Source organism: Mesoplodon mirus (genome assembly GCF_964341445.2).
Source record: "Mesoplodon mirus genome assembly, chromosome: 14".
In the NCBI taxonomy this organism is placed as follows: domain Eukaryota; kingdom Metazoa; phylum Chordata; class Mammalia; order Artiodactyla; family Ziphiidae; genus Mesoplodon; species Mesoplodon mirus.
The window spans coordinates 19,535,509-19,556,601 of record NC_138990.1 but is presented as its reverse complement, the minus strand read 5'-3'; the positions used below and the strand labels follow the sequence as shown (position 1 = coordinate 19,556,601).

The following is a 21,093-nucleotide window of genomic DNA, read 5'->3' as shown; positions in this document are numbered from 1 at the left end:
TTCCTTCTGGCGGTCTCTTCTTCTCACCAGTTAAGAACACGCTTCTTTCCTTTGAGCCTGAGCCTCTGAGACAAGTGAGCAAGGACTGGCCTCGAGTCCTCCTGCTCGCGACTTCACGAGAACAGCTGCGGCTTTTTGTTAAAGTGACTTTAAAGAGCCGTAGTCAATAATAAGAATGAACACGTGCAGCAAATGTGGGGTGTTAAAAAACATGAAGCCAACATTCAGGGTTTCTAATTCTAGAAAAGAGCAAGTTGAGGAAGGAAGAGGCATGTAGGTCGAATACAGGCTAAAGTCAGAACGCTGCTCCGACGCTGAGCTGTTCAGACGGGGCTTACCACTTCGCCCTTCGGTCAGCGGGGTCCCATCGAGCCAGAGAAGCCACCGGTGAAGAGGAACACACAGCACAGGAAGCAGGGAGGAAAGAAGGGGGGAGGGGGGGCACAGAAATCAATGCAAGCGGGAGACAAAACCCCAGCAGGCTCAAACCCCCAGTGCGCCCAGTGACCGGCAGCTACTGCGTCGAGGACTAAGGAGAAGAGAAACAGCCACGCTGCCGCCCCACGTACCAAAGGGCAGAATTTAAACCATGGGAGAGTTTAAGAAGGTGGTGGAAAAACATCTCTTCCAAAAGCCAGTATTTTAGATGCCCACTCATCAAGAGCATGTAAAGGTTGATGCCAAGCAAAGAGATAGAAGCTTTTTCTTTCTTTCGTATTTTTTAAATGACTAAGGGTTGGGGCGGGGCAGCGGCACAAGTGGGCCAAGGTTTACAGCTTTCCTTATAACCCCTCAAACCTGTGAGACCCCACAGGGAGGCCTGCAGGCCGTGCAAGGAGAAGGCTTTAATAGAAAGATCTCACTCGAGTCTGAAATGAGTAAAATGGATTTTGTGCAATTCTTACAGCGGGCTTGAGAGGTCTAAAAACTTCCTTTTTATCTTCAGGCTTTTTTGCTGCATTTTCAAGGCGCTGAGATGGCGAGCCCTCAGATTTGGATGATGCTGTGAAGTTCAGAAACAAGAAAGGCCGAGTCACGTAAACATCTGAGTGTGGGCCACGAAGCCACCCAGCCCACCTGGCCCCTGTCCTCTCCCCTCATTAGCCTTGCTCACAGCAAGGTCTCCAGGCGCTGGTCTGAACCCCGGGGTTTGTGACTCCTTCCCGAGAACCCTCGATTGTCACACTGCACTAACACGTGTTCACAACTCCTTGTTACATCAATAACGCAGTAGAGGGAATTTCCACTAATCTATTCTTATGAGTAGGTTAAGATAACCAATACTGACGACAATACTGATGGAGTTTAGACTCAGAAGAGTGGGTTCAAATCTCAGCTTGGATATTTAGCTCATCCATCACCTTCGATGAGTTACGTAAACTCACTAAACTGCAGTTACTTGAATCTGTAAAATGGAGACGATATATATCCATCTCCTGGGGTTACTGTAGGGATTAGATGAGACAGTGCGTGGACTCAGCATGCTCAGCATGTGTAAGCTCTAAAAACCTCACTCTTTACTATTAAAATTATGACGACTATTATTGTCACTAGCAAACCTACACTGAAACACTGTTTTGTAGTCATAATATGCAGCTGTGAAAAATCACAGGTCTTTTCCATGATTGAAAAGGATTTCCAAAATACAGTCAAGCCTTGAACAACACGGGCTGGAATTTCGAAGGTCCACTCACGTGTGGATTTTTTTTTTTTTTTTTTTTTTTTTTCAGTACGCGGGCCTCTCACTGTTGTGGCCTCTCCCGTTGCGGAGCACAGGCTCCGGAGGCACAGGCTCAGCAGCCATGGCTCACGGGCCCAGCTGCTCCGCGGCATGTGGGATCCTCCCAGACCGGGGCACGAACCCGTGTCCCCCTGCATCGGCAGGCGGACTCTCAACCACTGCGCCACCAGGGAAGCCCCGTGGATTTTTTTCAACAGTAAATAATTCCGTACTACAGGATCCACAGCTGGTTGGATCCGTGGGCGTGTAACCACGGATGCAGAGGAACCAGGGGTACAGAGGGTCGACTACAGATGAGGATTTTCAACTGGTGGGGGGTATCCCTAACCCCTGGGTGTTCAAGGGTCAACTGTACTGATTGGAGCCCAATACGGTGAACAGGCACAGGGAAAAGGAAAGGCAGGCATCCTACATCTCACTCTGAAGCGCTCCCCGGAGCCGCTCTGAGACCCAGGGTGGGAGCCGGGCTGGGATCCTGAGTTGCTAGACCCCGAGGAGCTGCCACTGCCAGGCCTGGGCACCAGCTTCTCCACTCTCTCCCATAGCAGCCTGGGCTCGATGCTGCTGTTGGAGAAGACGACAAGAACAGCTAATGCATTATCCCAAGACGCAGGGTCAAGTTATAAACATGTGCACCATATCATTCGAACGCAGGGATAACGAGAAAATCAGCCTACCAACGGCATTTAATGTGAAATTCACCAGAAGTTATCGTAGCTTTATTCATTGGTTTTATCTCAGCTGTCTTAACAAACCCAAAATGCTAAAAGACACGCTACCATTAACAGACAGACCTTCTCCGGGTGTGAGAGGAAACGCTGCTGCTTGGTCCACAAGTGTCACTAGTTCTGTCTCAGCTACAACCTCAGTTTCTTACTATGAGGAATTCCACTTACGTAATTACACACAAAATCAAATTACACACAAATTCCCAGTACCGACCGCCACCCCTCAGGGCTCTCTTATGCAGGATGCTCGTTCTTTCGTGCTCTGGGCTGGAAATGTGACCGCACACGGGCCACGGTGTATCCCTGCCGTCGACACACCACACATGAGTTTTCTAGGTAAGAATTAACACACGGACTCGGGCACAGGAGAACCCCGCAGCCCACCCTGACCACTGAAGGCTCAGAAAGCTCTCTCTCTGCAGCTTCTGGGCTGTCACCCATTCCACTTCCTCATGTTATACCGAGACACCAAGTACAGAGGTTCAGTGATGATCAGAGTACAGAACACGCAAGACGACCTTTCCTTCCTCTGAAACGGGGCTTTTGCTGGTCGACGAAACTGGGATGGTGACAATATATTCTACGGCTGAGAATATGGTCGCCACCAGCCACATGAGGTTACGGAGCACCTGGAATGTGGCTAGTGCAGCGAAGGAAATTAAGTTCTACTTTTAGGTAATTTTAATTAACTTCAATTCAATTTTAAGTAGCCTCATGTGGCTAACAGCTCCCATATAAAACAGAACGGCTCCAGAACCTGAAAATACTTTGTGGTTAATTCACGAGTTTATCGCCCGTAGCCTGGGTGTGATTCCCGTACACTCCCAGGGCCCCCAGACACCCTTTGGAGAGCAAGCCCTCTCGGGTTACGATTCCCTTAGAATCTCCCCTTCCCTGCTGTTCCTTCCTGTTACTCTCACTGAGGCAGGTCGTTTTCACCTTAAAACTGCTGCAATACACAGTCGGATTTAATCTCTCTTTTCACCGCAGATCAATTTGATGTCATTCCTGTGAATGGGCTTCACGGCATTTTCTTTATACACGGATCACCTCTTTGGCCCAGAACTTCCACGTTTATGAGCATTTTTATGCAAGCAGACGGTATAAGACTGCAGGACACTGTGTAGTATATCTGTCCCTAAGCTTTGCTCTTCTCTTACCTGGTGGAGTTTCTCTGACCTGCTTGGCTATTTTGCTGCCCACTGCCCTGCAGCGGGGAATCCCGACGGGACAGGACGGGGGACCGGGACGTCGTTCTCACAGGAACCTTTGGGTACAAAATACAGCAATTAAATTACTGAAAACGTGAGGAGGACAAGAAAAGACTACTCCCGACCAAACACGTCTCTAAGGCAGTCCTAGTTACCTCAGCCTTGCTATCACCGAACTACCCCCAACCCCTGATCCTTCTCTGCCCTCCAGTGATACAACAGAAGAGTAGTCCAAGCCGTCAAAGGCACTGGGACAACCTTCCTATGCTCCTAACCACATTTACATGATGTTGGCACTGAAGCTTGGTGGCAGGGCACGTACAAAGCATCTTACTGAGATAATGTGAGCATCAGGAAAACAAGCTCAAAGAAACCAAACAGTGGCCTGCAAATGGGTCAGCAAGAAACAAAGAATGTAGGAAGCAAGAAAATACTCAGAGGAAGCAAGTTCCAAGTGGAGGAAAAATAAAATGTGCCTTTTTGTTTAATTTCAGCATTAAGTAATTACCAATCCAAAAATTTTTTAAACATGGAATTAAAAAAAACACCCAAAGAAAAACAAAAATCCCTCAATTAAAAAAAATCATTTTTTGAAACATTTATGTTAATTTTTTCCCTGATAATACCTTTTCTGAAAATTTTGATATTAATTAATGGTGCAAGGTAATTGATAGCTTTTGTATAAACTTAACACGACAGCTGCTACAACAAATTTTGATTCGGTCTGTTCTAGAAGCATACCCTTTATAGGTGTACTCTTAAAATTATTTTGGTACCTTGTGCTTAAGTACAAGAGTCAGCGACAGCAATGAAAAGGTAACTTGGCTGATGGCTGAACCTAACTGCCTCACTATGGAATTTTCTCCCCACCGTCAACAGTTCCTCTGCCACTGCCCCTTAATTCTGGTGACGTCACCACACCCTTAATTGAAATAAATAATTTTTTTTAAATAACGAAAAGGAAAAAGAAGCACACATCTGTCTTCCTGCTTCTTACCCTTGGAGGCACCTCGTCACTGTCTGATCTAGACCAAGCCTTTTGGGCGGGGTCGGGTACCTCCGACTTAGAGTCAGAACTCTGACTTAGCACCTCACTGCGGGAAGGTGGACATGGGTCCTGAGAGCGAAGATGGTGGTGTGCAAATTTGGGAGGAGAAGGGTCACTGAAGGAATGGGATCGCGAGACAGGGGAAACACTGTTCTTGAGAGATGCCAGGTGGGACCACTGTACCTTACAAGAAAACAAAACACAAAACATTCAATGCGTTCTGCAGAAAACGCTTTTCGGGTCAATACCAAATCCAAAGCAGGAGCCGGGGCAACGCACAGGAAGCGGCTCAGGACTAGGTCAGTCAAGCAGTACAACAGTTATGCTCTAAGTGGAGAGGTGGTCTGGGGAGCACAATATGTGGAAAAGAACAAATGTACATTTATAAGGAAAACTCTTAATATCCAGACAAATGTTAGAGAGCAGTAAACGTGAAGATTTAAAAAAAAAAAAAAAAAAGCCTCACAGCGCTCCTGTCTGAGAGGCAATGTGCGGCATGCATTTCTGCGTCAAAGCAGCGTAGACAGGCAGAGAGGGAGGAAACTGCAGGACGGACATCGCCACACGTGCAAACCTCTCTACCCACCCTCCCGTTACCTGGCAGGGCAAGACGTCTGACCAAGTAACAACAGAGCCACATGTTTACTGTGCAAAGACCAACCCCGCATGTTTGGACAGATTATAAGAGTGTAACTTAAAAACAGCCAGCTTTTCAAATACACCACCGATTTTCCTTCCTTCTTGTCCCAAGTCTTAAAACGCTCCAACCCCACAGAACTCCACATATCTTTGTACTACTTAGAAAACAAAAGAACTTTGATTTCTTTGTATCCTATTCAGCGCTAGGATTCCCTAAATGGACTGCTGAAGGGGGTATTCCTTCTACTTGACAACTGAAGAAAATAAGACAGTTCCTTGACAACTGAGTTCATCTGGTCACTTCCAAATTGGAAAAGCAATCATCTCTGAAACAATCTGCATTTTCTTGAAATTATACCTTTTGTTTTAAAATAACTGTTCAATGTTGAAATTTACATAATTCTAGCTATATATCTATTACATCATCACATTTAATAAAAACAGGAAATACCAAATCAGGACTGGCTCAACCTTGCCAAGAGTTAAGATCCAGAATTAGTTCCGAAAGAATGTTTTCGTAAGTACAGCTTTTAGCCCAAAGCAACTTTAGATAGAAAAGGGACTCTTTTTCCTGGTCCTACGTTAATTAATCAGCAGTATAAAAAGCAGTCTACAGAATACATGAACTCCTATTTTCTAAATTGTTAGTGGCCACATAAAGATTTTCTGTTTACAGTAAGTATAACGTTCATCAAACCTACTCTCCTTGTCCCCATTCCCCTCCCTTTCCCCCTTCATCCTGTCCCGCTTTCTTCTGAATCCTTCTTCTTTCCATTCCTCACTCTCTGGAGTTGCCCAGTGGCTTGTGCGTCAGCTCTTCTGTGAATCAAGACGCTGCTGGTCTCACGTAAACACCAACCTCCCAACACCCCCCCCCCCCCGAGCTTAATCCTGGGTCTTCTTTTTACTGTAAAACTGCTCCATACCAAGGATCTTTATTGTAAAGTGCATTCAAGTCCTCATCCGGGTTTGTGTGAACGCCACCGCTACCTCTACCATCCCCCAACACATGCAAACATCAGTGACAGGTAAACTCGGGCTCAAGGACTTGTGCCCAGTACTCCGGATGACACGGCTGCAGGGAGCAAAATGCCTGAAAGTCAATGATTTTCAGCAAGAGTGGGAACCAGCGTCTTAAGGATCTCTGGGATCTCCGACACGCGTCATCTCTGCTGTCTGCTTTGTCCGCCAGACAGCACGGAGGTCCCCGACCTGGGCGAGGCCGAATGCTGGGGCCGACCCAGTGGCCTGTATCCTGACCTACTTCAGGAAAACCCACACCCAACCCACCAGGCCGTAACCTTTTTTTGGATGTTGAACCTTTTGAGAATCTGATAAAAGGCCCTTTTCCCAAAAATATATGTCCATTTGGACAAATCAAAAAAATTCTACGTGGAATTTCAGGGCCGCCCACTCGCAGAACTGGCTGGGAGCCAAGGACCCCAGGTTAAGAAAAAGTCTCCCTCTATGTACTTACGACGCTAACTTTCTAAAAATGAAACTGAAAAGTCTTTGTATTTGAGTAAGGAGGCACTTGTTCACGAACATCTGAGTCAGAGAAGGCAAAACTTCAGACAGAGAGAAGAAATCACTGAATCCAGATATTCTTCGTAAGTACAACAACAATCTTTAAAAGGAAAACCCTGTTCTTCCCTATCAACTGAGGCTGCGTCCTCTTGAGTCTCCACTCCTCTCTCTAAATGCGGAAACAAACCAAACTGAGCAGTTCAAGCAGGCTGGTGGCTCAGCGAGCCTCTGTGTGCGTCTCCTTGACCCACAGCCAACTGGCCGTTCTACCTGTGGCTCGGCTGGTCTCTGCAGGGCAGGGTGCACAGACTCGGAGTTGCCATTGGAAAAAGACTCTGATCTGGAAGGCACTGGTGGCTCCAATACTCTGCCTGTCTGCTTAGACTGGGCTTCAGGGGAGCTGCGGTTAGTTTTCCTAAATCTATCTTCCACCTGCGTCAGAGAATTAGAAGACATAACTCAGGGTTAGTAGAAAAAAGCAGAGATACCAAAGAAAGCCTGAAAGTGGAAGGAGTCTAAAAAGAAATCCTCTGTTTTCTTCAACTACAAGAAAAGAGAGGAGGCATATAACACTGGACTAGGATCTGATGTAGAATACGGAATAGTCATGAAGATAAAAATTTAGAGAGGCAGCCTTTAAAATCTCCCCAGGTAAGAAGTCTAGGATTGCACGTGAAGATAAACTAGGAAAAGAATTAATCTGTCGCAACCAACTAAACCCACGGATTAAAAGAGCGTCACCAGGAATCTAACACACATCTCATTCCACGAAAAATAAAGGCACTGCAGAACAAGCAGGACACTTGCTCCTAGAACGTGCCGTGTGAGGGCCGGCACGGCGGGAGGACGCCCCCGCCCGGGCCAGCATCCCGCACTCTGCAGCCTGCCCAGTCCACCCTGCCAGGGTCCGAGGAGCAGTCCTGCTTCGTCGCATCCTCCCTGGGAAGCTCTGGGAGCCCAGACGCCTCAGTTCAGTAGCAAACCCTGATCACCGAAAAGCCAGTGAATCGGGCCCAGGCAGGCTCCATCCTCGCGGCAGTTTTGGGAAAACAGATGACAGGCCACCCTGCCCCTCATTTACAGCACAAAGAAAAATGCTGCCACACAGCCTCCTCTCTTTCCGTCTCTTGGTCAGCGTCCAGGTCCCCCAAGATCTGCAAAGCTCTGAGGCACTCCGCTCCCCTCTAGACAAACACTAAGCAGAGAAGAGGCCCCTCCCTGTCCCCGGGGAGCGCGCCCGGAACGGCGGGGGCCGTACCTCGCGGGCCCGGTCGGCGGGCTCGTGCTGGGCCTTGGGCTCGGCGCCGTGCAGGCTGGCCTTGCTCCTGTCCGGCGGCGGGGGCGGCCTCCGGGGCTCATGCTGCAGAGACAGGAGATAGGCTTGTTCCTGCTGCAGCTGCCTCTGGAGCCGCTCCGTCTGCCGGTGCTCCTCCAGCTCCCGCCAGCGGCACTCCTTGGGGGGAGAGGGACACTCAGTCCGGGGCCTGGCGCCCGCCTCACCCCGGCGCACTCCTCCCCAGCCCGGCGTTCACCGACGCTCGTTTTGCAACAGAGCACGACGGCCGGGGTGTGAAATGGCAGGTTACCTGTGGGAAAACCTGACAGCTTGTCGCTAAGCATACTGTCACTGGACAGAGTAAGAGAGAACCCAAGGCAATGCTGGTCTCGGCGGTTTCAAAGGACACTTGGAGTACTCTAGGTACAGGTCCTACGGCACGCGCCTTGGACCGCCAGCTCTTGGCATTCTAGCCTGTTCACCGAATGCCAGGTGCTGTGCAAAACCTTGTCTATCTATCAAACGAGAACAGTTAACTCAGCAGCAATGGGAAATCAAGAGGTAAACAGAAGCCGCCTTGACATGGGCCCGAAGCAGTGCGGCCCCAGGGGACGTGGCCACGAGAGCCCGCTGGTGGGCCGGCCCTGCCCGGCGCAGGGGCCCTAGCTATGGGACGGGGCGGGCGCGGGGCGTTACCAGTAGCATGGCCTGCTCCTGGAGCAGCTGCTGCTGAAGGAGCTCCAGGTGCCGCTGCTCCTCTTCCAGCTGCCGCCTGATATACTCCTGCCACACAGAAATCAGCTGGCAATCAACAGGTCCTCAAGGAGAGCACCAGAACCACCCACCCGGTCATCTGGGGTAAAATCCACTTAGCAATCAATGGCTAAGACAAGCCTACTGCCGAGGATTTTCCCAAATTAGTCTCTAAGACCTAAAGAGTCTAATAAATGATGACACGCACTCAGCGTGTGTGTGTGTGTGTGTGTGTCTACGAGTCTATGAGAGAGATAAAGGGAGAGGGAGAGGCAGAGAGAGAGAGAAAGGGGAGACAGGCGTGAGGTGACGCGTTTTCAACGGGAGGAGAATGATAAAGCTCCGTAACAACAAAAACACATCCAAAGGACGTTACATAAAGAGGAAACACCCAGCCTTGAAGGTGCATGCGTATCTGATGGGCTGGAGACCTTGATCTACGACAACAGATTAGTCTCTAGCAAGCCCACATCAAGAATATTCTCTCCCAACTCTCAGGATTTTTTGGGAGGCTCAAGTATGAAATAGGCGTGAAATCACTTCAAAAAGTACCAACATTTTACAAATAAAAGACATCTCCTCCCTTTTCAACAGGGGAAAAGCTCACTACTCTGGAAGAGGAGTAGATTGAGGGGTCTGGGAGGAGAAATTTTATTTTGAAATTCAGATTATTTATTTACAGTGTCTACCGCCGACTGAGGTGCACACCTTAAGATAAAAGCAGTCATACATCTGGGCCGAACAGGAGTTTTAGTTAACCACTCGTCCTGGCGGAGAGAATGCTGGGCAGAAATCATGACAAATTTCCTCAGGAACCTTTTTTCTTACAAAGCAAATTTAGCCCCAAAACGCCAATCTGGGGTAAAGTGCATCCACAGGGCCACTGGCAAAGGCCCCCTAGTTCCAACCCAGGCTCCAGTCCTGGGCCTGGAAGCCCCGCCCCAACCCCGACGACTGAGAGGACACCGACTCCCAGCTCCCCTCTTCCCCGAGCCAGACAGAGCTGAATCACAGCTGCGAGCTCAGGTCACTATATCACTGGTTTTCTGCCTTCACGTCACAGGGACAACCAGACAATGACACACGTACACAAACACGCACATTCATGCAGAAATGACAGGTTCCTACAGCACGGCTGACATGGGGAGCATTTTGGAATAAAACTGACTTTTGATGCTATTTTTATAAAAGAGGTGAAGAATACTTGCTACACACAAAAGCCAATGACTCCGTTAGAACACTGAAGGTCAGTATTACATTCACACCCTCACCTCCCGATCAAGTTCAGAGAATTATCCCTCCATGACTTAGCTGTTTCAAGTTTATATGTTTTCTCCACTTCGTGGTCCCCAAGTATAAATCAGAACATGAAAACTAAACTGAACGCACCACAGTTAACAGGCCAACAACGTCAGTAAAGTAAGAGATCAAGAGAATCACTTACATTTCAACAGAAAAATAGTATGTAGACCCAACACTGGGAAAACCCGAGACAAAGGAGAGTAGCTGAATCATCAAATTTGGAAGCTAATACCACTGTTTACAAGCATTTTAAGTACGAACTTCAGCTATCATTTAAATTGGTCCCCCTCCATATATTTTTCCCTTGTTCAAAGCTCATAACAAAGAGTGATCAATTCAAAGACGTGAAGAGCAGAGAGGCTATGATGGGATTCACGCGGACAACGCAGACAACAAAAGGCACAATTTCTGCTTGCGCAGGTGGTTCAGGAATCAGACTCCTAAAGGCAACTTTACCTGACGTTAATAACATGCTGCAAATACTGCTAAAATCTGATCGCTTGGGGCTAATGTTATCAGCTGTTTTAACGTTACGTATGTACATACTGAATTATATGCAAATATATCTTAAAATATTCAGTTAGTCGCTGGATACTTCCAACACTTGTCATAGGAAGTGTCTTACAGTTGGTTTTAAATTTCATTACACACATCCGGAAAGCTTTCAGGCCTCATACTAGTGGAGACCACCCTGCTGGTTTCAAGAGCTTTCTAAAGTGTACGGATTTCCGTATCTGTCGGTAAAGACAAGAGATTCAATCTGTTGAAGTGAATATGCTTCCAACCGTGCTTCTGCATTTTCAGACTAAAGTCCTGAACGCGTGTGCACACGCGTGCATGCTTTTTGCCCCAACTCCCCCAGCCCCGCACGGCGCCAGTGCCCCCCCAGCAGCGCCGGCCGGCGCGCCCTCCGCGGACCCACCTGCTCCCTGTCGACCCTCCGCTTGTCCTCCTCCGCCCGCCGGCGCTCCTCCTCCTCCTGCCGCCGTCTCTCCAACTCCTCCAGCCGTCTCTTCTCCTCCTGCTCCCGCCTCCGCTGCTCACGCTCCTGCTGCCTTCTGGCCTCCCGCTCTCTCCTTTGTTGCTACGGAAGTAAAGCGACCCAGTCAGTGGACTCTGCAGCCATGGCGCGGCACGCAGGACGGTCTGCTGACCAGTTACAGGGAGAGGCCAAGAGGGAGAGCTCGTGGACCCCACCTGCACCGGCCACCTATTTCCACACCGCCCCTCCGCTCACACACGCCAGCCTCCTTGGAAGTACCAGGCAGAGTTGGGTTTCATTGGGTATCAGTTACTCCCCGTTCTTCGCTGAAGCACAGCAGTGAGGGGACAGGGAATTCTGTATCCTTGAGGATCACTAACAGGGTTACCCCAGGCCCTTAAGTCAGAAGAAAAAGCAGAGAAATGAATACAGGAGAACAGAAATAGCACAGAGAAAGGAGAGAAATACTTAAAAGAGGAAAAAAGCAGCACACATCAGGGAGAGAAGTGACACCAACGAGAATAAGAGATGCTATTATTATTACCATGAATGTAAAAACTGCCTTGGGCACAAGCTCACTCCGTGTCTCACATGGTGCTAAGTATCTGATAGTCCTCCTTCCACGTCCTTTACCTAATACAATTCTCATGACAAACCTGGGAAGCACTTCACTCCTACTCCACAGAGGAGGAAAGATTCAAGAAGAGAGAAGTGACTTGTCCAGAGTCACCTGGGTGGTAGGCCCCCAGGTCGAGGGCCGCTGTGCCTCCCACCGTCAATCAGACAGCATCCTGCATCCCACCAGCAAGTGCAGAAGGTGCTATTGAGTCACCAGACTCGCTCCGACAGCCTTTCCTAACGCAGACCATCTGTCAACCCCTCGGTACCTGGCAGCGTGACCCTGGGCACACGTCTGGCCCCTTCTCATCCAGCCCCAGACATCTAGCTGTCAGTAAAGCACTGCCACCGCGCACAGTATAAATCAACCAACTCCTCCCACAAATGTGCAGAGTGCTGGCCTGCAAAGATGCAGCCACTCTGCAGCCCCCCTGGGATGGAGAGGTGCCCCATCTCAGCACAGCGGCCGCTGGCTGCAGACTGCTACTCAGCACCTGAAATGTGCCCAGCACATGATGGAGGAACTGAGTTTTTTGTTTTATTTTACTGAAGTTAATTTACATTTAAATTGTCTCTAGCACAGCTCTAGAACCACAACCACAAGAGAGGAAGGCAGGTGGAGACTAACAATTCCCCTCAAAGTCAGTCAGACAAAAGGAAAACAGAAGAGAGAAGAAAGGCAACCAGTGTCGACCCCTCAAAACTCCCCCTTAGCTTTTCAAGCCAATCAGATTCAAGCGAACAGGTCAGAAGAGGCAAAGAATTTCATACACTGAATTTTACCACCTTCAGGTAACAACATGACTTGCTTATGAGCCGAGGTCTCACAAGCAGTGAACTGTCAGAGGACCGTCCCCCTCGGAAAGGTCTGGGCTTTTCCCTTTCCCTCCCCACCTCCCGGGGGAGATGATATGCTTGCCGGCAGGCTCTACAGGCCAGCAAGGCAACCGGAGTTGAGGGGAAAAAACAAAAAACACACCCAGAACTTTTATGTTCTTATACTCCCAGCTCATTCTTTAAGATAGCTACTTTTGCACATTTCATAATGTATGTATCAGTATGATACAAAATTACTAGATATACCTCTATCAGATACATGCTCAATTTTTTTTTTTTACTGATGGAATGCAAGATTCAAAACCTTTCCGGGCCGCTGCACTGCGCTAAACAACGCCACGTGACCACAGACACCACCGCAACAGCCTCAGAGATGCACCCGCTGCCCTGTCCTTACAGACCACACAGGCTACCAAAATTCTTTAATTTTTAGGAACGATGCTGAAGGAAAGGTGCCACTTAGCCCCGTGGGATCACAAAACAAAAAGAAAAGCCGTGGCTTCACTTGCTTTCTCCTCTCTTGTTATTTACAGAATCTTGAAAAATTCTTTAGTTCAAAAAAAGCAGAGCCGGCGCCTTGGCTGTTATCAGCAAGGACTCTTCCAGAAAGAGCCAGACAAGGAGAAAAACTGCAGTGAGAGTCCTGGAAGCTGCCACACTGCCCTGCAAGCAGGACTGCACTCTGGCCGCCACACAGCCATTAAGTCCAGATGCGGGCAAGTGTCCACCTCACACCAGCCTCGAGGTTCAAATTTCTGTCTCCAGAGAAGACAACGGGAGATCGCAAAGGAAGAGCGGAGGGAGTGAAGCAGCGCGGGAGCTGGCTTCCCACACGCTGGCCCCTCACCAGCAACTACAGCTGCCTCCGCCTACCGAGGGCAGGGCTGACCCTGGTCCAGCCCACGCCCAGGAGCCTTCTCAGCTCACCCCCTGCCTCGCACCCCTGAGCTGTGGTCACCCGGAGTCCCGGCGAGTGACGGGACCCCGTGCACATCCTCTGGCGGCTCAGTGAAAGCACTCGTTCTCATACCAGGCAGGAAGCTCCAACGTGGTGAAATGGGCAGAATCCATTTCTGGGGGTTATTTCCAACTACACTGAGGGCAGGGCTCCCAGGCCGGTGGGAAACCTTGACTTCATCTAACTAAATGCTACTAAGAATTTTTAACTTTCCATTTTAAATGCCCTTACAATAGCCTTTTCCATTTTCATTTGTGTTTAAAATTTTTTAATCAAAGTATTAGACTTTAAATTAACCATCCTCAAGCCATAAGATATACATCTTTGTTAACACCCTTTCTTTTACTTATTAACATTTGCTATGTTGCCGCCCCATGATCACTTATATCTAAAATGCCATGGTGCCGTTTTGATTGTTGTTAACTAGTGACCACCTGGAGAAAAAAAATCTGAGGCCAATTTTTAAAAATTTTGAAGAATAAAATTTATATTTAAAAGAGTCAATAAATCTATGTTATTTTGTCCAAAATACATACATACATACATAAATAGTAAAAAATTGCCTTATTCTTGCTTATTTGCCTGTTTTTTCATGGGCCCATCATAGCGTCATCTGTAAAGTCTACACCGTAAGACTCCTTTCCATATGGTCAAATGGGTCAGGTGTTCTTTCTTTATTCTAGAGATTAACCCTCTCACAGCCCTTTCTTCTCCTGGGCCAACCTAAAACAGGCTGCTCTCCAGGCATCCCATCCTGCCGCCCACCTGCTTCCTAGGAATACTTCTGGACCCTCTCCTGTACAGGACCCCCTGTCAACTTCTCTCTTATTTGCTGGAACACATCCTCTGGGAGTTTCTTGAGGAAGCGTGAAGACAAGTAGAAGACTTGAGAGGCTCTAGGTCACAAAAGCTCTGCCCCCATGCTGTGCATACACTTCTGGCTGGGGGCACTGATCTCCCTTCAGAGTTGCAAAAGCACTGGTGTGTCTGTCACCTTCTACTTCCTGATGTTGCTCTGGAGAATCTGAGCCCATTTGGATCCTTGACACTTAGTACCACCCACACCCACACCCCTCTGTCTGCTCCCCTGACAGCAGCTTTTACGATCCTCTTTTCATCCTTGAGTTTCTAAACTTTCAAGATGACGTATGTGCCTCTGAATGGCGTCTTTTCTCATTCACTGGGCTGGGTACTCAGTAAGCCTTTCAATTCAGAAATTATTTCTTAGTTCTGGAAACTTGTCTTGAATTCTTACTGCATGTTCTCCCTCTGGTATTCACTTCCTGGACCATTTGTTAAATGGGAGTCAAACCACCTGGATTGATTCTGTTTTCCTTCTGCTCTAGTCCCCCTAAACTCATCTTCTCTTCCCACTTTCTGGGAATTTGAATTTATTAAAAAATTTTTAAAAAGTTATTTATTTTCTGAATAGTCTTGTTTCATGATTTTTATATCTTCTCTCTGTAAGGATATAAAGATTTCTGTGCATGTGTATATGTATGTGTGTGGGATATTTTCTCTGTTCGCTACATTGTCTCTATTTCCTTCAAGCTCCTTTTTCTGTGTGTCTTGGAATCTTTCAACTTAAAGATTTTTCTGTGTCCTCAAGCTCGGGCCGTCTACTGACAGGCAAGGCAGTGAAAAGCAAGCTGTCAAGCTGTGGCTGTGAAGCTTCCAAGTTAGGTGACTGTGAGGCAGCGTGACCTCTTCCCCTGGGCGGGTCAGTCTCTGAAGAGAGGGATCTGTGCAGTATTGAGTCCTCAGGCGAGGAGAGGGTGCAGTGGATGGGGGCGCCTGGAACGCGCGTGGCACCAGCGGATGGGCTCCGGGCGAGGCGGGAGCACCTGCTGTCATGCTCATCAGCACTGAGCTCTTCACGGATGCCCCTGTCTCAGCCTCCCTCTCCACGGCCTCAGCTGTGCCTGAATCTCCGCGGCTCGCCTGTTCCAGGTGGCAGCTGTCGGGTGAGAAGGGGCAGCAGAGCAGCCTGCTGCAGGGGTGAGGGCCCACTGCTCACATATACCTGCTCCTGGCCCCCGCGCCACCTCCCATGTTGGACTCTCTTCCAGCACTGGCAGCATTAACCTTCCCATGGTCTACGCTCTACCACACACTCACGTCCACAGCTGGGCTTCCGTTCTTGTTCTCCTCGTTTAGGCCATCTTCAGGTCTTCGCAGCCATTGCACTGGGATTTCTCAATGAAAGTGTGTAAACATCAAGTTGCTTCTGTTCAACTCTTCCAAAGTCGATATAATAAAGTCACTACGTAATTACTTAACTAAAATAATTTAAAATTATTATATTAAGTTTAATTCAAAACGCACGTCTTAAAATAACAGTAAGCAAACACCTTACAAACAGGGACAGGCTACAACTAATGATCTCAATTGTCAAGTGAAAGCCTCTGAAAGGCTTTTTCTTCTTTGGCCCTGTGGAAATATCATACTCTTGGTTACCATATCAACACACAAACCAAAACCATAAGCTCCTTAAAAGTAGTGTTTCGCTCATCTCCACCACTCTCCCTGTAAATATCCAAGATGCCGTGATTTTCTAACATTTAGCATCTAGAATAAGACATAAGAATCCATCCATATCTCCAGGTCCAACCAAATCATAAAGCCATCTTTTCAGGATCACCTAGTAAGTTGCACGGCGGGCTTGAATAGTCACTGTTAATCTGGATAGAGCCTCACAGTTTACACAACACAGGCTTTGTGCCTCAGGATGTTCTACCAGGCCCTTTAAGGCGGCTCTGGAACTCAAATCAGAGATCTCAAGCCCAGAAGTTCACTGAAGAATGGCTGTAACTTTACAGAACAAGTCCTTTCTTTCCAGAGATACAACAAGGATACAAATGCTGATTCACCCATTTGAGAAATATTCATGAAGCGCCATGGGTACACAAAGGTGAATCAGACACAGCCCCTCTCCTCCAAGTCTTATAGGTAAGGTAAGTCACACACTTTTTAAAAATCCACAAGACAACGTGGAACGTGGTAAATTTCCCTGGACTTGCCCACTCAGCAAGTCCTGGTCAGGAGACTGATGACCAAGGAAAAGAGCAATGTAGTTACCGAGTCCGCTGCCACATTATGCTGTAATATTTGAAGCAGTAAATTGGACCAAGAGCAGAAATTTAAACTCCAACCATACAAACCACTACAGTCAGAACAGGCCCTTAATTGGGGTGTGTGTGTATGTGTGTGTGTTCGGGGGTAATTAAAGATTAAAGAAAGCCCTTAGTAAATACCTTAATAGATTACTAATGTGAAAAGCTGGCCTCTTGCAACAGAACTTCAAAAGAAAATGGTCAAAAATGAAACATATATATCATCAGCAATCAGCTAAACAACATCAATCCACACTAGATTAACCTTCTGCCTGTGATTTCAAGCAACAAAACCCAGGAAACTCTAATGAACATGCCTGCTCAGGTTCACCCCATTAAGAGCAGTAAACATGATATAAATCCTTTGAGGCATTTTCAAGCTGTCATTCTTATTTTCTTAAATCATTCTTTCTTTAAAAACAAAATCAAACAAACTGAAAAACTGCATGATGCTGTAAAGTGATTTCCAAATCTCTCAAATTATAGCGATTTCCTTATTACTTAAATTTTTCCAAGCATGCCTGAGTAAATATGTATTTTCCAACTATGCTTTAATGACATTTAAGTTCTCTTTCTAGATTGGTATTTAAAAGCAATGCTTTCATCTCACAATTTGAACTTTTCTAAATAGGTCATGCTGATAATAGTGGGCTCCATTTCCAGACACTCCACTGGACTTACGGGCTTTAACAGAAACTAAACTTTAATAAACCAATCTATTCTTCAGGTTCGACTATTTCCAAGAGATTTGGAGTTCATGTGGCTGCACGTGTACCAGCAACCCCTGAGTTTGTTAAGTGCAAGTTCTGATGAACTTTAGTAGAGAAACTACTAAACTACTTTGCTTCTCCCCAAAGACAACTCTTCCCCATCTTTAGGCAACAAATAACATTTGCTGAATTAAAATAGCGCTTACAAAATTTAACTAGGAAAAAAATACTAGACTGGGATGCCAAAAGAACATTTAAGAGCTGAGGACTTCTGAGAGGCGAAACAGCAGCCCTCTGGCAAAAGCAAGGCCCCCGTGCACAGCTCGGTTGGAGCTGAGGGTGGAAGGCGCACCCTGTGCTCACACGCACTCGCCGTGAGACGCGAGGGAGGCGCCCAGCAGGGGCCTCTGTGTGGGCAGAGGGGTGAGGACACGCTGGGGGGAAGCGGGTCCCCGCACTGTCCTTCTGAGATCTCACAGCCAAGAGACAACCACAGGTGCCTGCCACGGCTCGCTCCGTTTTTCTTAGAACGCTCCAGGCTTTCCTAGTGTTACAATTTAGCCTCAAGACGAATCCCACTTCACGCAAATGTTCTCTCTCTCCCTTTTTTTTAAAAGGCATCGCACCTCCGCTGGGCCAGATGTGCGCATTTTTGAGGTGAAAGCTCTCCTGCAAGTGCGGAGACCAAAAGACAGTCACGTGCGGCAATAAAAAAAGGAAGCAAGTGAGGCCTTCCGGGTCAGGGCTCAAACATGGCTCCCCCTACAGAGGTGCTGACTTGCCCTGACTGAGCCTGCAGGTTTGTGTTCAGCATCCGCAGCACCCTCCAGGGCCTCCATTAAGCCCGCCCATGTAAAACGCCCGACATCTGTCCAAGGCCAACACAAACAGGCTCCTCACGAGCCGAGGAGGGTAGGCTGGGAAGTCTGGGAAATTGGGACAGCTCCGCGCCACGAGCCCAGCGCGTGAGCAGCACCGCCTGCGGGGCGGCCCGGCCCTGCCCTGCCGTGCCGTGCCGTGCCCCGCTGCGCCCTCCTCGCCCTGAGGCGGCACATCCTGACCAGCACGCACGCACGCACGCACGCACGCACGACCGCCCACACCTCCACCGTGTTGAGCTAGCTGTACGTCTGCAGTGCGAAGCCTGGGGCTGATGTCAGACAAAATTTTTTCTCTTGCTTTACTTTGCTTTTAATTTCTTCCACTTTCACCCACCTCTCTAAAACTGGGGTCACTATGGGATCTGCAGAAACAAGAGAGACAAATGTAAGCATGTGTCCTCTTGGTGGAAGAAAAGAAGAGGGAGGAGTTGCTGGTCGAACACCCACACGCGCCCCTCTCTGCGGGAAGCGGAGACCCAGAGCACAGGAACTACGGCATCTCCGGGGCTGAAAACTCGGGCAGATCGTAAAGAGAAGGGATTATTGTTTTAAATACCTGCAGAAAAATTCTGACAGTGGGGAGTCGGGAACATCCTACCAGCAGTTCAAGAACAGAAAGGGAGACGCAAGCAGCAGAAAAGGGGACTCGGCCCTCTAAGTGAAGTCCTTGGCCGGGTTCGAAGTCTGCAGAACACACAGTCATCTTCACAAACGGGTGAGATCGGGAACACACAGGGAATTGTAGTTCTCCCTTTTTTCGTCTTTTGTTTTTAAGAAAAGGATAAGTTCTAACCTCAAATGAAAAGTTTTTGTCTCTTATCTGTAATAAAAAGATTATGCAGTTTTTTAATGTGCTGTTGTTATAATAGTATCATAGGTTTGCTAAAAACAAATCTTCCCTAAGAAATGTTCTTTCTTTTTTTTGAATAAAGTAGCACACCAAACCACAGACAAATGTATCTTGTTTTTACCAATAATTTGACAGTCTCCACGAGGTCAAAACTGAAAAATTATGAATTAGGACATAAGTGACTTCAATATGTAACAGGTTCAAAAACATATCCAAAGTACAGCAGCTAACAAAGTCACCTTAACTTAGCTCACTAATGGGGTTTTCTCCAGGACGTCTTATATAATATTTCTATTAAACTTAGACAAGGAATGAGAAGATGTGATCACGTGTGGATGTCACAGGAATGGGAGGAGTAGGTAGTAGGTACCAAGGCAAGAGTCAATGAAAAAAAAAAAAAAAAAAGAGCACAAAACCATTAGGATAAAATGACAGTATAATGAAATAATCTTCACTTCTGCTCAAAAAAAAAAAAACGAACAGAAAAAAGAAAAAATTAATAGACTGGGAGAAAAAGCTGGCCAGGGTGGGGAAAAAAAAATTAGCTAGAGGCAAAGCTCTACGTGATCCAAAGATGTGATGATGCATCTACATATAAAAGGTAATAGAATAATATTAAAACTTTTCGATAGAGGGAGATCATTATCACACGGGGCTCTGAATCTGGGTAACAAACTTAGAGTAAACTGAGAAAACACTAAGCATCCAGAAGAGGAGGACAAGTGAAGGGCAGGAGAGGAGGGGACGAAACCACCAGTGTGAACTCAGCTGCATGAGCTCAGCACGCTCCCAGTTTCCTCCTGGGACCATCCAAAAGCAACAAGAAAAATCAGAAACATCATTTTCAGCAAAACTGGCAGACAGACTTGAAAATATCTATGCGGACTTCCAAGATCTCCAGTTCACACAGGAGCCAAGGAAGAGAAAGCAAGAGAAACAAAGCAGAGAGATCCCAGCAGCAGCAAATCTCAACGGGCACCAAGCAAGAGTGGAGGATGTATGTACCACATGGACTTCTAACAGACGAAGGGCCTACGAGGGGCAGACCGCTCCCCCTACCTGCAGCGAGGTTCTGAGACAGCAGGGGCTGCGGAGAAGCCCTTAGCCCCAATACACCGGATCCGATGGCACTTTCAGAGAAAGGAACATCGCCACTGTTTCCCTACAGCCTCGACTTTGGGACCATTGTTTTGCCAGTCGCTGATAGAAAGTCATCACCTTCCAGTTTTAAGCATCATTTATCTTTTGAGTGAAGATGACCATCTTTATCTACTTTGTTAATAATAACAAAAAGAATCCTTATTCCTCATACCTTTAATGCCAGTAAAGGGCTACAAATCATTTATGGCGCAAATATTCCCAAACCACTTCCTGGGGCCTTAATTACCAGGCTGACAAAAAGGCACTGGATCACCAAGAATCCAAATCAGTGGATTCTTTTTTTTTTTTAATTTTTTTTTATTTTATTTTATTTTTTATTTTTTTATTTTTTGCTTTATAACAATAAATCAGTGGATTCTGTTCCTGCAAATGCCACCGTTTCAGGACCCTGCTCCATCTTCCCTGATTAAGAGGTTAAAAAGGTGACTGTGAGTTTGAACTTTTACTGAGAAGCTGAAATTACAGGGCTAACTGAAGCCAGTGAAGTGCCACGTTCTCACTTAACTGACAACCCTGATTCTCGAGCCTCTATTTAGCTGACAGAACAAATCGCTTTAAAACCTCAGTTCCTTTCCTTGAGCCATCGCTGGCCTAACCCTATAATCCTCACTCCCTATCACGTCCAGAGCCTAGATGATGGACACCTATCTCACTGTCACTAGGCCTGACAGCAGTTTCCAGGGCCTGTGTTAGAAAGGGGCTCCAGCTGACCCGGTCCTTGATCCTTCAAGTTATAAACCACCAAACTCCCCTGCATC

At 47.4% G+C, this 21,093-nt stretch overlaps 1 protein-coding gene across 50 annotated transcripts in view; it reads right to left on the bottom strand.

The window, feature by feature from the left end:
• Window positions 1–21,093, bottom strand: part of MAP4K4 (mitogen-activated protein kinase kinase kinase kinase 4) — a 179,126-nt gene that overhangs the window by 23,521 nt on the left and 134,512 nt on the right. For 4 of the 50 annotated variants that reach the window (XM_082642924.1, XM_082642902.1, XM_082642908.1 and 1 more), the window contains exons 13-19: window positions 11,148–11,309; window positions 8,867–8,953; window positions 8,153–8,347; window positions 4,678–4,911; window positions 3,630–3,736; window positions 2,154–2,305; window positions 906–1,003 (exon numbers count right to left, since the gene is read on the bottom strand). In XM_082642924.1, coding sequence (XP_082499050.1) covers window positions 906–1,003; window positions 2,154–2,305; window positions 3,630–3,736; window positions 4,678–4,911; window positions 8,153–8,347; window positions 8,867–8,953; window positions 11,148–11,309 — 1,035 coding nt within the window. Of the gene's footprint in view, window positions 1–905; window positions 1,004–2,153; window positions 2,306–3,629; window positions 3,737–4,677; window positions 4,912–7,164; window positions 7,327–8,152; window positions 8,348–8,866; window positions 8,954–11,147; window positions 11,310–21,093 lie in introns of all 50 variants that reach the window. The other 46 variants (XM_082642883.1, XM_082642885.1, XM_082642914.1 and 43 more) reach the window with 18 other exon arrangements.